The sequence below is a fragment of the Vulpes vulpes genome, chromosome 15 (assembly GCF_048418805.1).
Source record: "Vulpes vulpes isolate BD-2025 chromosome 15, VulVul3, whole genome shotgun sequence".
NCBI lineage: Eukaryota > Metazoa > Chordata > Mammalia > Carnivora > Canidae > Vulpes > Vulpes vulpes.
The window spans coordinates 51,597,474-51,614,619 of NC_132794.1; the positions used below are offsets into that span (position 1 = coordinate 51,597,474).

Consider the following 17,146-nt stretch of genomic DNA (forward strand, 5'->3'; position numbering starts at 1 on the left):
TTATTTATTTATTTATTTATTTATTTATGATAGTCACAGAGAGAGAGAGAGAGGCAGAGACACAGGCGGAGGAAGAAGCAGGCTCCATGCACGGGGAGCCTAATGTGGGATTCGATCCCGGGTCTCCAGGATCGTGCCCTGGGCCAAAGGCAGGCGCCAAACCGCTGCGCCACCCAGGGATCCCTCGCAGCTTCCTCTTTGCCATCAGCTTGTCTTCTGTTTGCTCAGTCTTTCTTCTACTTCAATGACCCTCATCGTTAGGACCTCCAGTTTGGATTGCATCTCATTTAATTGATTTTTTAATTTTGGCCTGATTAGATCTAAATTCTGCAGTCATGAAGTCTCTTGATTCTTTATGCTTTTTTCCAGAGCCACCAGTAGTTTTATAATTGTGCTTCTGAATTGACTTTCTGACATCGAATTGTAATCTAAATTTTGTAACTCTGTGGCAGAGTACTGTTTCTGATTCTTCTTTTGTGGTGAGTTCTTCTTTCTAGTCATTTTGCTCAGTGCAGAGCGGCTGTGTGAGCAGACTGAATCAAGAATATCAACCATGACCTAAGTAAATTTCAACCTAGATGATTCTAACGAGGTCAGAGACCAGAAATTGAAAACAGATCAGAACAAAATAAAACAAAAGGACCACTAAAGTGAAAAATATATTTTAAAACAAAGTAGTAAAAAATAAAAGGCCAAGAATCCCAAAGGAGAAGAAAAAAAAAGGGGAGGACTGGGAGATGATGTTGATGACAAAGTTGTAGTGGAGGCAGAATGTAGTCTACCTGAGGGGTAGAGGGTGATCCTCTTGGTTCTGAGTATATTAAGGTCTGTATGTTAGAAGATGCTCAGTCCCAAATTTATATAAACCAGAAATACTTGTAGAGAGCCCCAACATTGACCACCAAAACAAAGGAGATAAAAGAGGGGGGCAGAATAGGAATGAGGAATCTCACAGAAAACCAGCACAGTATACCACTTGGTTCTGGGTGCATACTGGTCATGTCTTAAAAGGTATTAACTTATGCCATTGTAGAACAAAATGAGGCAGAGAAAACAAAACACACAAAAAAACATATCTTGTATATCTCCCAAAATTGAGTATGTTGAAGGGAATCTAGAAGTGGAAAGTATATCTAAGACTTGTAGAAATATGAAAGTCAAAAAAGGAAGAATCTTAAAAATGAAGAGGTGGTAAAATATTGTAGTTAAGGTGGGAAAAGAAAAAAATTGGAAATTTACAGTCTTGATATAAAACCGAGTTGTACTGGAAAATGGAAGAAAAAAAATAGGAGGGGTACCCTCTGGTTCTATATGCTGTAAATCCTCAACTTCCCCTGGAGCTTTCCAGTGCTGCTGGGTCAAGAAGTTGCTCTTCCCCTGTCCTTCCAGCAGGTCTTCTGGGGGAGGGGCTACTGTGCTGATTCTCAGGTGTGTGCACCTGGGGGAGGTGCCCCGCCCCTACCAGGTGCGCGGCCCAGTGGGAGCTCTTGACCCCGTGAGGCCCCTGCTCCCTGTTGGCCCCGCTCCGTCCCAGGCACGCGGTGACACCAGGAGAAGCAGCCCCACTGGCGGCGGCCAGCTCTCCAGCCCCGGAGCAGCTCTTGGAGCAGCTCTCGCAGTCACTACTGCAGTCTCCCGGTCCGCACGGGCCAGGATGCTCCGGGGACGGGGGTGCTGACCTGCGCAGCTTGGAGCGCCCCGGGCTGCTGGAGCGTCCTCGCTGTCCTGGGCCCTCCCCGCCTCCGTCTGTCCCAGGGGGAGCGCAGGATCCCAGCTCTGTCCCCCAGCGCCCTGGGCTCCGGGGCCTGCGCTGCTGCAATGCGCTCCCGGCCGGGGCTGCGGAAAGCAGCAGGCGCTGCCCCCTCCGTCGGGAGCCGCCGCCCGAGCTGCTCCCCGAGGCCCGCCCGGCGCGCTCCAGCCCTCGACCGAGCTCGGCCCGCGGGGTGCGGTGCGCTCTCCCCCGGGCGCACTTCCTCTCCCGGGGACCCCGGCAGGCTGGAGGCTCCCCTGCCCCTCCTGCGCTTCTGCCCCAGCTCCCGGCTAAGCACCTTTCCGTCCCGGAAGAATCCAGCGCGGGGTTTTAAAGTTCCCGCTTCTCCGAGGCTGGACGTTCCCGTCCTGGAGGCTCTCGCCTTGGGCCTTAGCCCGGCTCCTCGCGGGGGAGGGGGGGGCGGCGGCTTCCCCCACTTGATTATTTTTTTTCCGCCTTCCTACCTCGTTAGAAGCGCAAACCCTTCTTTCTGCAGCGTTCCAGCTGTTCTCTCTTTAAATCTCAGGTGGAATTCGTAGGTTTTCAGGATGGCTTGAAAGTTATCTAGGTAAGTTGGTGGGACCAGGTGAGGTGAGGACCCTACTCCTCCGCCATCGTGCCCTGTCCCCCAAGATTTTTTATTTATTTGAGAGAGAGAGTGCACACAAGTGGCAGGGAGGGACAGAGAGAGGCCGACTCCCCACTGAGCATGGAGCCTCCGTGGGGTTCAATCCCAGGACCCCAGGATGGTGACCTGAGCCAAAGGCAGATGCTTAACTGAGTCACCAGGCGCCCCTGATTTTTTTTGTTCAGATTTTATTTTTAAGTAATCTCTACACCCAATGTAGGGCTCGAATTTATAACCCCAAGATCAAGAGTGCATGCTCTACTAACTGAACCAGCCAGGTACCCCTGTATGTTGATTTTTGTAGTGGGGATGGTGGTTGCTTTTGTTTGTTTTGGCTTGATTGCTTTTTTTAAACTGTATTTTGAAATAATTTCATACTTACAGAAGTTGCAAGAATAGTACAAAAAGAACTCTTATGAACTCAAACCAGATTCACCAATTTTTGACATTTTGCCATATTTGCTTTCTCCTTTATATATACACACATACATGCACACACAGTATTTTTCAGGACTATTTAAAAGATTTTATGATCATGCCCCTTTACCCCTTGATACTTCAGGGTATATATTTTTTTAAGATTTTATTTTTAAGTAATCTCTATGTGGGGCTTGACCTCACAACCTCAAGATCAAGAGTCACATGTTCCACTAACTGAGCAAGCCAGGTGCTGTTTCAGTGTATATTTCTTATAAATGTGATTATTTTCTTAGATAACCATGGTGTATTTATCAAACTCAGGAAATTTAACATTGATAGAAGAACATTTTAATCTATCCAGTGATTTTCATCTATTGTCCCAACAGCAGTTTTTTTTTTTTCCAGTTATGGAATCCAGTCTAGGATCATACATTGCATTTAGTTATCATGTGTCTTTAGATTTGAAACAGTTCCTCAGTCTTGACCTCAACATTTAAAGAGTACACACCAACTATTTCATAGAACGACTGGCTTCTGGTTTGTTTGTCTGATTTTGCATCATGATAGATTCAGGTTATGCACTATCAGTGGAGCACTACATAAGGGCTGTGTTCTCAGAGATCACTGCTAGAGGCACATGACTCTACATATCAGTGATGTTGATTTTGATCACTTCTTCACGGTATCGTCCAATTCCTCTACATATAGCTATTATTTTTTCTTTTGTAATTATAAGCAATTTTCCTTTAAGATTTTATTTATTTTATTCATGAGAGAGGCAGAGACAGGCAGAGGGAGAAGCAGGCTCCCTGCAGTGGGCCTGATGTGGGACTCGATCCCAGGACCCAGGGATCACGCCCTGAGCCAAAGGCAGATGCTCAACCTCTGAGCCACCCAGGCATCCCTAATTATAAGCAACTTCTAAGGACATAGGTTATATGTATGTTTTTATTTCCTTTTAAAACAAAAGTTAATTCGAATGTTAGTAAAAACAAACACAAAGAAAATACTTAGGTATTTAATCTTTTAGTTCCTTATGCATGTATAGATCATTTTTTATTTATTTAATTTACTTTTAAAGATTTTATTTATTTACTCATGAGAGAGAGAGAGAGGCAGGGACACAGGTAGAGGGAGAAGCAGGCTCCCTGTGGGGAGCCTGATGTGGGACTCGATCCCAGGACCCCGGGATCACACCCTGAGCCAAAGGCAGATGCTCAACCACCGAGCCACTTAGGTGCCCCTTTGGCTCAGTTTTTTTTTTTTTAAATTTTTATTTATTTATGATAGTCACAGAGAGAGAGAGAGGCAGAGACACAGGCAGAGGGAGAAGCAGGCTCCATGCACCGGGAGCCCGATGTGGGATTACGATCCCGGGTCTCCAGGATCGCGCCCTGGGCCAAAGGCAGGCACCAAACTGCTGCGCCACCCAGGGATCCCCTTTTGGCTCAGTTTTAATGTGATTTGAAGATGGCTCTGGGCAACTTCTAAAACCTGTGTTCTTAATCAGTGACAAAAGAACACTTCAGCTTCTAAGCACCTGGGAAGTCTGAACAGCTTTCCCTATACACTGAGCTCAAACTCCTTTCTGAGCCACATTAACAGCCATAAGCAATATAGTGTACTCCTAGACAGTCCAAAATTAGGAAATCCAGTTTTTGCTAAGCCTGGAAACTAGGCAGTCATTGAAGGATGGGCAGAAAGAATTTCAACAAAAAAATAATATTTTATCTTATTTTTAAGTTTTTTAATGGTGGTCAAAATTTATTGAGTGATAGTACAAAGCTCCCAAAGAGGGAGGGGACCTAAGGGGGTTGCCCCAAAACATAGTATTTTAAAGAGTATTTTTCTTATAAAGATTGAGCTGGGCTGATTAAAATCTAAGTTGAAATTCCTAGAGTGGGAGCCAAACAGCTATGGCTCAATGCCCCTGCAAGACTGGCTAGCAGCAGCTAGAGAAGGTTCTAGAAGTTACTGGCAATTGGAGTGGAGTGGGGAGGCTCCCACAGTGGATTATAGGCTTTGGAGCAGAGACAGAGAGTGATCCTGGTGTGTGTCCTGAGTGGGTTCTTTGAGGACTGCCAGAATTTGAAGGGTGGGAGCTGTGCCTGCAAATAATCGGGGAGAAAACAAATTACATATTGACCTTGCATCTCCCACAAGGTCCGTAAACCTGGGCATTAATTTAAAGGAAGGAAAATGTGGCTGTCTGGGTCTAATTCTCACTGCTGCAAGTAGAAATAAGCAGATCTTAAAGGTTATATGGACACATGGTATCTGTATATACAATTTGTGAATTTTTAAAACATTTTATTCTGAACATTTTCAAGTGTTCTTGAATAGAGCACTATAACAAACTCCCACATACTTACCACCTAGACTGACTAATCATTAATATTTTGTCTCATTTGTTTTTTAGCGGAAGTTTGTTTTTTTCTGGTTTTGGTGGGATTTTTTGTTTTGTTTTTTAGCAGAAGTATTTTAAAGTAAATCTCAGTCATCATATTTTTCCCTTAAGGGGTACCTGGTCGGCGCTTTTGGAAAAGCATGCAGCTGTTGATCTCAGAGCTGTGAGTTCAAGTGTCAATGTTGGGCCCAGAGCTTACTTAAAAAAACACAAAACACATTTCCCCCTTAAATACTTCCATACACAATCCCTAAAAGGGGGGCGGTATTTTTGTCATAAACATAATACCATTATCATACCTAACAAAATGAACAACACTTCTTTAATATCTCTCATGTCTTGGGCAGCCCAGGTGGCTCAGTGGTTTAGTGCGGCCTTCAGCCCAGGGTGTGATCCTGGAGACCTAGGACTGAGTCCCTCGTCGGGCTCCCTGCATGGAGCCTGCTTCTCCCTCTGCCTCTCTCTCTGTGTCTCTCATGAATAAATAAAATCTTTAAAAAATATATCTCTCTCATGTCTGGCCCACATTTGGTTTCCCTAATTGCCCCCAAATATATATCCTCACTTTTTGTAAGTTTTCTCAGACCCCCTTAGTTGGAATTAATGACCTGTCTTTGGTGCCAGGGGTTATTTGCAGGCACTAACCCCCATGCCTGGGGTTATTTGCCGGCACTAAATTTTAAGAACCTTGAAAAAAGACACTCATATCTCATTAATCTTTTAAATATACCGTGCCCCTGCCCCCAGGCTAATGCCTAGACTACTACAAAACACCGAATTTTGCAAAGAAGCAATACTGGAAAGAAGCAGGGCTCTGAGTTTAAACACTTCAGTGGCAAGGGCTACACACTGTAATTTTAATCTGGGAGACATGATACATTCCTGTAAAATTTCTTCCTTCCTCCTCCCCTTTCTCTCTCCCTTCCTTTCTAGAAACACTTATCTTTAATTGTTAAAAAAAAAAAAAAAAAGAGGCTTTTTAAAGAAACTCCCGACAAAAGGAGTTTTAGAAATCCTGCAGAAGGAGCATTAAAAGGCTCCTTTGGGGATCCCTGGGTGGCGCAGCGGTTTGGCGCCTGCCTTTGGCCCAGGGCGTGATCCTGGAGACCCGGGATCGAGTCCCACGTCGGGCTCCCGGTGCATGGAGCCTGCTTCTCCCTCTGCCTGTGTCTCTGCCTCTCTCTATCTCTCTGTGACTATCATAAATAAATAAAAAATTAAAAAAAAAAAACCAAAATTGTTAAAAAAAAAAAATAAAAGGCTCCTTTGATTCTATTCAATACAAACCACAGAGAATTAATGTTGAGGTTTTTTTGTTGTTGTTGTATTGATTAGTGAACCTAACCAACCAGAGAATGTCTCCAGTTACAGCTCTGGGGTTACACAGTAAGAACCCTTATCTGAAGTGGGTATGAAGCTACATTTATGATCTGCCTTATATAAAACAAAACAAATCTTTGCAAATAATAATGACTACTTATTGAATGCCTACTACTACCAAGGCAGAATGCCATGCACTTTACATACATTCTGATATGTTTTCCAACTGCTTCCTGTAGTAGATTTGTTCCCATTTTACAGATTTATAAACTAAGACTCTTAAGGGTTAAGTAGTTTCCTTGAAGTCAGTCAGCTGATGAAGTGTGGCAGGGCGGGCTCTGAACTCAGGTCTCTGTTTCGCTGCAAAGCCCATGCCTAGAACTAAAAACTGAGGTTGAAACAGATCTGGGCCTGGTCCTTTCCAGAGAACATGATGTTTCTGTTTTAATATTAACTCATAGCTTTGAACTTCAGTTTTAAAATAATTGTTTTAGGGATCCCTGGGTGGCACAGCGGTTTGGTGCCTGCCTTTGGCCCAGGGCGTGATCCTGGAGACCCGGGATTGAATCCCACGTTGGGCTCCTGGTGCATGGAGCCTGCTTCTCCCTCTGCCTGTGTCTCTGCCTCTCTTTCTCTCTGTGTGACTATCATAAATAAATAAATAAACTTTAAAAAAAAATAAAATAAAATAATTGTTTTAAAATAAACATTTAAAAAATAACCGAGCTAGTGTTCCTGGCTTAATTGCAGGAAGAACAATGGTGTTGGGTACCAGACAGACCTGGGTTCTGATTACAGCCCTGCCACTTCCTGGCTACGTGACTTGAGCATCTCCGAGCCTAAATAACATACTCACCTTGCAAAACCGTTGAGAAGATTCCAGCACAGAGTCTGACACATGGGCCTGGCTTAATGGAAATGTTAGCACTATTTCCGTGGTTTTGCAGACTCCTGCATGCTCTGTACGAGGCACCTGTGCTAGTTTAGGGGCGATTAAAAGGAGACTGAAGCCAAAGACTGTGTCCTCTCCTATAGATGGAACTCTTCCCAAAGCTGATTGTTTCTTCTCCCTCACCTCCTGATTTTTCCTATTAAAAAAAATAAATAAAATAAAATAAGGGGGAAATGGAAATTTTAAAAAATCAAATGGAATAAATCAGGACATCATGAGAGTTCTCCTGAAATGAATTTTACAATTTAATTTTAAATTAAATGTGACGGAGCGCACGCACGTGCGCTCCATCACATTTCGGAGCTGTTCATGTGACTGGATTGATTTTAATTTACCTGCCTGCACCTGGGAGCCCCACCGTCCCCCACTGTGCCCCGCCCCCGGCTCTGCGGCTCCTTTTCCGGGCCGCCTATTAGCAAACTTGATTTTCCCCCAGGCCTTGGCCATCGGAACTCCGCGGGTTCTCGGGGGCACCCCTAGCAGGCGCGCGGCCGGGCTGGGAGCGGCCCCCAGGGTCCACGCCCGGCCTCGGCCCTCGCGGGTCGGCGGGTAGGGACCGCGCCCGCCGCCAGGGGGCGCCCGCGCCCGCGTTTGGCTGCGGCGCGTCCGCGGGCAGGACGTCCTGCAGGGGGCGCCGGGGAGCCGGGAGCCGAGCGGGGAAAGCGAGTCCGGCGCGGGACCCCCTCCGCCCACGCCCGCCCCGAGTCCGCGTGACCCGAGCGGTCAGTATATAAGCCGGACGCCGAGGCGCGGCTGCGTGTTCTGGGCGTGTGCGCCGTCCGCGCGTGTGGCCCGGCGCCGCCTCCCAGGTGAGCCGCCTCCCAGGTGAGCCGCCTCCCAGGTGAGCCGCCTCCCAGGTGAGCCGCCTCCCAGGTGAGCCGCCTCCCAGGTGAGCCGCGGGAGGCCGCCTCGGGGAGTGCGTTGGCGGCTCGGGGCGCGCGCGGGGTTGGGTCCTGGGGGCTCAAGTTTTGATCAGTATCTTGGTTTGGGTTTTGTTTTTTTTTTAATTGGTTTTGTTTTAATTCTAGATTTGGCTTTCTGCGCAGAGGTCATCATGAACTTTTTCCAACTCCTGATGAAGAAGAAGGAAGTAAGTGTTTAAGGCCATTGACATTCTGGACTTAAAATACTGATTTTTTAACGATGGAAAAGATGGTGCAGATTTTGAAGAAAGTGTAAAACGGTATCTGGCTATTCTGTTATATTTCATATGTTTCACATCGAAACGTCGGAATATTTACCCTCCACCTGTTCTCTCTTAGCTTATTCCTTTGGTGCTGTTCATGGCCACAGCGGCGGGCGGAGCTTCGTCTTTTGCTGTATATTCCCTTCAAAAATCGGATGTCATGTAAGTAGGCATCAGTTGGGTTTTTGTTTTTTTTGTTTTGTTTTTTTTTGGCATCAGTTGTAAACACGTTGTTGAGCGGTGTTAGATTGACCTTAGTAATGAAATGCGTGGTTTCAGTTTCCGAGTTTCACCCTCACAATAAGAGTGTCAAATTGTGGACTTGGAGGTGGGACTAGAAAGCATGCTGCTACCAGAGGACTGTTAAATTACGACATTAATGAAATTAGTTTGTTCCTTGTATCTAAATATCTTTTCATCCGTTGGCCCTCTTCCACTTCTACAGCAAAGTTTTTTGACTTACGTTTTAAGCTTTAGGATTCTTTAATTTTTAAATTTTTATTTTTTATTTATTTATTTACTTATGAGAGAGAGACACACATTGAGAGAGAGAGAGAGAGAGAGAGGCAGAAACACAGGCACAGGGAGAAGCAGGCTCCATGCAGGGAGCCTGACGTGGGACTCTGGGACTCGATCCTGGGTCTCCAGGGTCACGCCCTGGGCTGAAGGCGGCGCTAAGCCGCTGAGCCAGCCGGGCTGCCCAAGTTTTACTTTTTTTTTTTTTAAACTGAAGTTTTGAAATATAAAGTTCTTAAATGGCCTTTGGGGTGCATATCATCAAACTGAAATCATTATTTTAATGAGATTTTTACGTTTCAGTTTATTAGAAAGATCTTTCCTTAATGTGATAGAGTTTATAGATTCAGTTGTCTACAATCAGCTCTTGATATAAGAAGCCAAAATACCATGAATCCTGGAATATGAGGAAGAGAAAAACTTGAAACTGATCTTGGCCCAGCGCAGGGCTGGAAAGGGCAGTAAGGCCAGGCTCTGGCAGAGGGGACTCACACCGTGCGGTTCACCACCTGCAGGGTTCAGGCCCAGACCCTCTGCCTCTCCCAGAAACCAGAGCCAGAACATTCTTGGTTGGCTCTTATCCTGGCACTTCCATTCCCGTTGTTATTCAGCTTATGGGAACTTTCTCTGATCCAGCCCAACAAAGGGAATACAGACCTTCTATCCTGCAGAGGAACTGGTCCTCAACATTTGAGCCAAATCCTGAGGCTCCCTTACCTAACCTTCCATCAATTTCAGTGAACTAACAGGTGAATGCCTAGTTATCAGCCTGGAGTCTGTCCCATGATGTCCCAGCATGTTTATAGACACAATGTCAGAGTTGGTTTAAATTCACTTACTTTAGTGTTTAATCAGCTTTCTTTTATTTTTAGCCTTGATCGGAAAAGAAATCCAGAACCTTGGGAAACCGTGGACCCTAGTGTACCTAGCAAGGTATTGCTACATTGGAGTGGTTTATGGGGAGCCTGGGTAGCTTAGTTGAGCGTCTGCATTCAGCTCGGTCGCAATCCTGGGGTCCTGGGGTGGAGCCCCACATTCAGCTCCCTGTTCAGCAGAGAGCCTGCTTCTCCCTCTCCCTCTGCCTGCAGCTCCTCCTGCTTCTGCATGCACTCTCTCTGTCTCAAATAAATAAAAATAAAATATTTTTTAAAAATTAATTTTTAAAAGGTTTATGAGATGTCTGGATGACTCAATTGGTTAAGTGTCTCATCTTGAGTTCAGCTGAGATCATGATCTCAGGTTGTGGGATCCATCTTCAAGTGGGCTCCCTGCTCAGCATGGAGTCTGCTTGAATTTCTCTCCCTCTGTCTCTCTCCCAGCTCATGCTCTCTCTGTCTCTCTCTCTCTAAAGTAAATCTTTAAAAAAAAAAAAAAAGTGATTTACATTTTACATTTAGCCTGAACTTTAGCACCCTTGTCAGCAAAATGGATTTAATACTTTCACTTTTAGAGTGCCGTTTAGTGTAGTGATAAGGGGAGTGCTGTGGAGTTCTGGAGATATGGTTCAAATCCTTCTTCCATTATTCACAGGAGATTTTGGACAACTGGCCTTTTCTGGGGCTCTCAGAATCTCTAAAATGGGCTTAATAAAAAGATCTATACCTCAGAGTTAAGAGGATTAAAGAATATAAAATATATAAAATTCTTTAGCATAGTGGCTAGATATTAATATTCATCATTATTGTATATGCTATCCCATTGTATCCATTATTTATCTAAAGTTAATATAAGGGGATCCCTGGGTGGCGCAGCGGTTTGGCACCTGCCTTTGGCCCAGGGCGCGATCCTGGAGACCCGGGATCGAATCCCACGTCGGGCTCCCGGCACATGGAACCTGCTTCTCCCTCTGCCTGTGTCTCTGCCTCTTTGTGTGTGTGTGTGTGTGTGTGTGTGTGTGTGTGTGTGTGTGTGACTATCATAAATAAATAAAAATAAAAAAAAATAAAGTTAATATAAGGTCTGTTGTGATAACAGGAGCTCCGAGAAACAGGAGTGGTATTCTGTTTAAACAAAATCAGCGGGACGCCTGGGTGGCTCAGCGGTTGAGCGTCTGCCTTTGGCTCTCGGCGTGATCTCAGGATCCGTGATTGAGTCCCACATCGGGCTCCTTGCAGGGAGCCTGCTTCTCCCTCTGCCAATGTCTCTGCCTCTCTCTGTGTGTTCTCATGAATAAATAAATAAAATCTTTAAAAAAAAAAAAAAACAAAATCAGCTATTAGTCATTCATCCTTTTTTATTTTATTATATTATTATTATTAAGATTTAATTTATTTATTCATGAGACACAGAGAGAGAGGCAGAGACACAGGCAGAGGGGGAAGCAGGCTCCATGCAGGGAACCCGACGTGGGACTTGATCCCGGGACTCCAAGATCATGCTCTGAGCTGAAGGCAGATGCTTAACTGCTGAACTACCCAGGGGTCCCTATTTCATTTCTTTTTAAAAGAGTGAGCACAGGCAGGTGAAGCTTCAGGCAGAAAGAGAGGGAGAAGCAGGCTCCCTGCTGAGCAAGGAGTTGGATGCGGGCTTGATCCCAAGACCCCAGGATCATGACCTGAGCTGAAGGCAGACACCTAACTGACCTAGCCACCCAGGTGCCTTTCACTCATTCTTTTAAGACTATAGCAAAGTTTTTTGTTTTTGTTTTTAACATTTTAAATATTTTGAAAGTAAAAAACATTGAGTCTGCTGGAATTTACTTAGGTCTGTCAGGAAATTTTTTTTTTTTTTAACAGCTTTCAAATAGCGGAGTTTGACCTAGTGAGGGATATTTAGAGTCTTTAAAACTATCTCTATCTCTAAACCAGAGCAAGACAAATACCTTATGATCTCATTCATATGTGGAATTTAGGAAACAAATGAGCAAAGATGAAGGGGCGGGGAGAGGCAAACCAAGAAACAGACTTTTAACTCTAGAGAACAAACTGGTGGTTCCCAGAGGGAGCTGGGTGGGTCAATGGGGGAAATAGGTGATGGGGATTAAGGAGGGCACTTGTCATGAGCACTGAGTAATGTATAGGGTTAATGAATCATGGGCACTGAGTTATGTGTAGAGTTGCACACCTGAAACTAAGATGGCATTTTATGTTAATGATACTAGAATTAAATGTAAACATTTTTTAAAAACAGAAAAAAAAAAAAAAAAAACCAAAACCTACCTACATCTCTTAGATCTTGAGGTAATAGAAACCTTGTAAGGATAAATGAGAATCTCTGAATTTGAGTTTTTTGGAAGGCAAGGACTTTACACAGCTCTGCCCCTTCTTCCTTATTGCATAACTTGGATCATGTGTACCTTTGTTGAGTAATTACAATGAAGAGATTTGGTTAAGAGCCTACTATGGGCCAAGCCCCTGTGCTAGAGCAGAATGCATCCACTCACCAGGAGCAGACACACTTTTTGAACTTATAGATTACATAAAGCCGAGGGCAACTTAGAAATCTAGCACCTGTTACGTGAAAGTGGGCAAATATACATGGTCCTTCTTTCTGATCCTATACCACTTAGGAACCCAAAGGCTTTTTAGAGCCCATGTTACTGTTTTGTGCATATTTTTAGAGATGGGGAGAGATGGTTCCTTGGCTATAAATATTATGGTGATGCTCTTTCCAAAGAGGAGTGTAGACAAATCTCAAAAAGGGACATGAGAATGAAGGACAGATCCTAAAACTCTTTCATGTTTTCCTTCTTTTTTTTCCAAGCTTATAACAATCAACCAAGAATGGAAGCCCATTGAAGAGTTGCAGAAGGTCCGAAGAGCCACTAAATGACCAGCTCTTGCTTCTTTCTTTCAAAGAGTACTCTATGAATCTAGTGGAAACATTGCTGCACAAACTAGATTATGGATACCAGTGTGCGGAAATGCTTCTGCTACATTTTTAGGGCTTGACTACATTTTCGGACTCGGGATAGGAATTATGAAGGTAGTATAGCAATGACCACATAGTTCAAAAATAATTTTGTGTTTATTTTCTTGTTGTAAATTTAATTTTGTGTATTGAAATTTTAATGTTTATGATGCCCAAATGGTTTCCTTAAAGTGTATAGAGATTTATAAACTGAATTGTCTATAATAAAATACTATTTGTGCAATATTTCTTAAAGATACATATTTAAATGGAGGAGGAAGTCCTTTTATGGGAGAAAAAACACATTTTTAAGCATGGAGCTACATTTTTAAAATAATACACAGTGCAAATTTCTATATCAACTTTTCCTGTAAGTGGACTCATTCACCAGAAATTTATGGAGCCCCTGCTGTTAGCTGTGCACTTCCTGGGCCAGTGAGATAGGAGAGTGAATAGAACCAAATTTTGGGGGGTGATGAATAAAAGATGGTGAGCACAATGAGGAAAGTAAAGAAGATATGGGAGATGAGACTTGCATGACAGTTGGTCTTGGAAGGAAGTGTTGGGGATCACGGTGGTGAGTAGGAATGTGAGGCATGCCAAAATTGGCCCTGCACATCCCAAGGCTATCAGAGATGCTCCTACAAGGGTTGGGGAGGCAGGACTGGAGACCTTTGCCTGCGCTCTCTAGTGGGGGGCCATCTTCACTCTGGCCAATGGTGATTTGAACACTGAAGGTGCAACCAAACCCAGCATGCCATTGACTATTCTTAAAAATGGGACCAAGTAGGAATTGCTTTCTATTACCTTTATATATATATAAAAAAATTAGGATGCTTGGGTGACTCAGTTGGTTAGGCATGTGCCTTGGGCTCAGGTTATGATCCCAGGGTCCTGGGATCAGGTGCATTGGGCTCCCTGCTCAGTGGAAGCCTGCTCAGAGGCTCCCTGCTCAGAGGGAGCCTGCTTCTCCCTCTGCCCCTCTCCCCTGCTTGTACTCTCTTGCTCCCAAATAAATAAATGAATAAAATATTTTTAAAAATTGAGATATAACTCACATACCATAGTATTCATCAATGTAAAGCGCACACTTCAGTGGTTTTTAGTATATTCACACAAAACTTTGCAACCATCTCCACCATCTAACTCCAGAGTATTTTCACCACCCCAAAGAGAATGCTGTACCCTTTGGCAGTCATTCCCCCATTCCTGACCCCGCTGCTCACAGCCCCAGGCAAACACTGATAAGTTTAGTCTTTCTTTATGGATTTGCCCATTCTGGACATTTCATATAAATGAAATCATAAATTATGCAACCTTTGTGTTCAGCTCCTTTAATAAGCGTACAAGATTCATGCATGTTGTGCCTTGTATTTTATTCCTTTCTATATCCACTGTATGGATATACCACATATTGTTTACCCATCCGTTGATGGACTTTGGACTGTTTCCACTTTTTGACTGTGAGCAACCATGTCCAAGTTTTAGTGGACCCATACAGTTTCAGTTCTCTTGTGTATATACCTAAGTTCATCAACTATTTTAAATAAAAACGATAAATGCCTTTTAAAAATTTCCATCTGAATAGAGTAGAAATTTAAGAGGCTATCCTATCACCTTCCTGGCAATAAAAAATAACTAGCGCTTGCTAGAGACTTTCATCATCTGAGAGGACTAAAGCAGGATTACTGTACCGACCTCGGTGGTTCCTTATCACTTCCAGTTTTCCCAGTTGAAAACTTTCAATGGTTGATCTCAAGGTATTACATGTACCAATTAGGAAGCATAATTTTATTTGCTTAGGTTTTTTAAAGTGCAATATGGTGCCATTTAGGCAAATAAAAATCAACAGTCTTGTGAAGGTTGGCCAACTAGGAGAGTAAACTGTAGAGTGTTTTCTGGGGGGTAACTGTAGTTTACAACTTTAAAACACAAACTTGATTGAAATGCAGTGGCTTTAAGGGGTGAACGTGGCAATGGAAGGTTTGGGAGTGGGACACCCCAAGAGCAACATTGATGCTTAAATTTCAAAAGATTTATTGATTTCATTTTTGGTTGTGTTCTTAGCATTTGGCCCAAATGTTTTATTTTGAAATTTTTCAGATATGCAGGAAGTTGGAAAATTAATAGAAAGAGTACTCATACTTTTAATTGAACATTTTGCCACATTTGCTATATCTCTATATTAATATGCTCTTTTAAAATGAACTCTTTGAGGGGTGCCTGAGTGGCTCAGTCAGTTAAGCCTCCAACTCTTTTTTTTTTTTTTTTTTTTAAGCCTCCAACTCTTGATTTTGATTTAGGTCATGAGATTGAGTCCTTGTCAGGCATGGAGCCTGCTTAGGATTCTCTCTCTCCCTCTCCCTCTCACCTCTGCACCCCATCTCATGTGCATGTGCTCTTTCTCTCTCAAAAATAAATAAAGTGAACTCCTAAAATATAAGTCCAGACTTCAAAGTTTGTTTTTTTATGCCTAGGGAAAGGACATTCTAGCTGACTGTAATACTATTATCATTCCCAAAAAGATTTACATTATTTTTTTTAAAAGATTTTATTTATTCATGAGAGACACAGAGAGGGGGGTGGGACAGGGACACAGGCAGAGGGAGAAGCAGGCTCCATTGCAAGGAGCCTGACGTGGGACTCGATCCCGGAACTGGATCACGCCTTGGGCTGAAGCCCCAACCGCTGAGCCACCAGGGATCCCCAGGGATTTACATTAATTCAATAACATGACCTAACATACAATTCATTTCCACTTCTCTAGTTGTAATGTCCTTTATAGCTGTATTTTTATGTTCAGAATCCAATCCAAGATTCACTTGTTGCATTTGTCTGTTGTAGTGAGTACTTGACAAATACGTGGTTGTAAAAATGACTCCAAAGGAGCCTGTGTAGAACGGCTTTCCCTATCGAGTTTGATCTGGAGAAGATTTTCCTGGATGTGGACTTCGAATTTTTTCATTTGAGATATAATAATAATTTCATATAATTGAAATATTTAAGAAATTGTACAATGATTGAGCCTTCACTATATGCTAGGCATCTTGCTGGCCTCAAGAATCTGACATAGGAAAGGCAGACATGCCTATGAACAAATCAGAGCAATACAGTGACAAAGCAAGGATAGAGATAAGCACAAGGTACAAAAGAAAGCTTCCCAAAGAAAGTGGATCCCTGAGAGGCTGATCGGTCTGGTTTGAAACCCCAATAATTGGAAGTCAGCAATTCAATTGAGATAGACGTACATATTTACCAGAGCATAGAGGGCTTAAATAGCCTACCTTCTAGAAACTTGAAGTTGTTTAATATATGGAATTTAATACTGGAGTGTAATAGATGGAATGTGTAGGGCCTTTTATGCTATTAGCCTGCAGGCACTAAGGAACCAGAAAAGGGATTTAAGTTGTGGAAGGAGAGAGTCTTCTGACTGGAGTGCTGGCCACAGCAGACAGTATAGGGCACGCACACCGGCAGGGACTTTCTGGTTGGCAGCCAGAGACCAGCTGTTGCCAGTGGCAGCCGAGGGCACAGGTAGTGAGGGACACAACCATCCGAGGCAATGGCACAGGGAAGAGAAAAAAGGAGGGTGTCTTTGAGAGCCATTCATCAGAAGACCTTCAGGCTCATTGAATGTGGATGGAGTATCCCCAAAATGACACCCTGGTTTCTCACCTGAGTAAGTGAGTGGGTGCTGGTGCCAAGATGGAGAGTATAGGAGGAAAACAGTGGAATGATCCAGGGTGGGTAAATAAGGGAAGAAATTGAGCTAGACTTTGGAATTGTGGTTTGAAAGTCTCGTGAGCTATCTAGGTAGGTTACTTCTGGAGAACTGCAAGGGGGTGTGTGTGAGGCCAACGGTGTGGGTGAGGCAGCCCACAGAGGGCAGAGGGCATCTAAGTGAGATAAAGACCACATGGGGAGGGATGTCACCACGAAGCAGGGGCTAGAGGAGGACGACCTGGTCCCTGAATGAGGACTGAGCAAAGCGACTAGGGAAGGAGACCCAGGAAAAGTGTCCTGGAGCCCAGAGAGGAAGGAGTGCTCTTCCGGGTCATATTTTTCCAGTTTGCAATTAAACTGAAGGCCAGAATCCTTTTAACTTTATGGCTTTCAGC

General features: G+C 43.8%; 1 protein-coding gene across 6 annotated transcripts; it reads left to right on the plus strand.

Moving 5' to 3' along the window:
- Positions 1-8,201: 8,201 nt before the first annotated feature.
- C15H15orf48 (chromosome 15 C15orf48 homolog) lies at positions 8,202-13,274 on the plus strand. Of its 6 annotated transcripts, none has more exons than XM_072740893.1 (5): positions 8,202-8,286; positions 8,506-8,567; positions 8,740-8,825; positions 10,052-10,112; positions 12,882-13,274. In XM_072740893.1, exons 2-5 carry the CDS (start codon positions 8,532-8,534, stop codon positions 12,948-12,950), a joined length of 252 nt encoding a protein of 83 aa, XP_072596994.1. In that variant the 5' UTR covers positions 8,202-8,286; positions 8,506-8,531; the 3' UTR covers positions 12,951-13,274. The 6 variants fall into 6 exon arrangements, with proteins under 6 accessions (XP_072596994.1, XP_025854114.1, XP_072596996.1 ...); XM_025998329.2 differs by having other exon boundaries at positions 8,235-8,366; XM_072740895.1 differs by having other exon boundaries at positions 8,235-8,334.
- Positions 13,275-17,146: the final 3,872 nt, after the last annotated feature.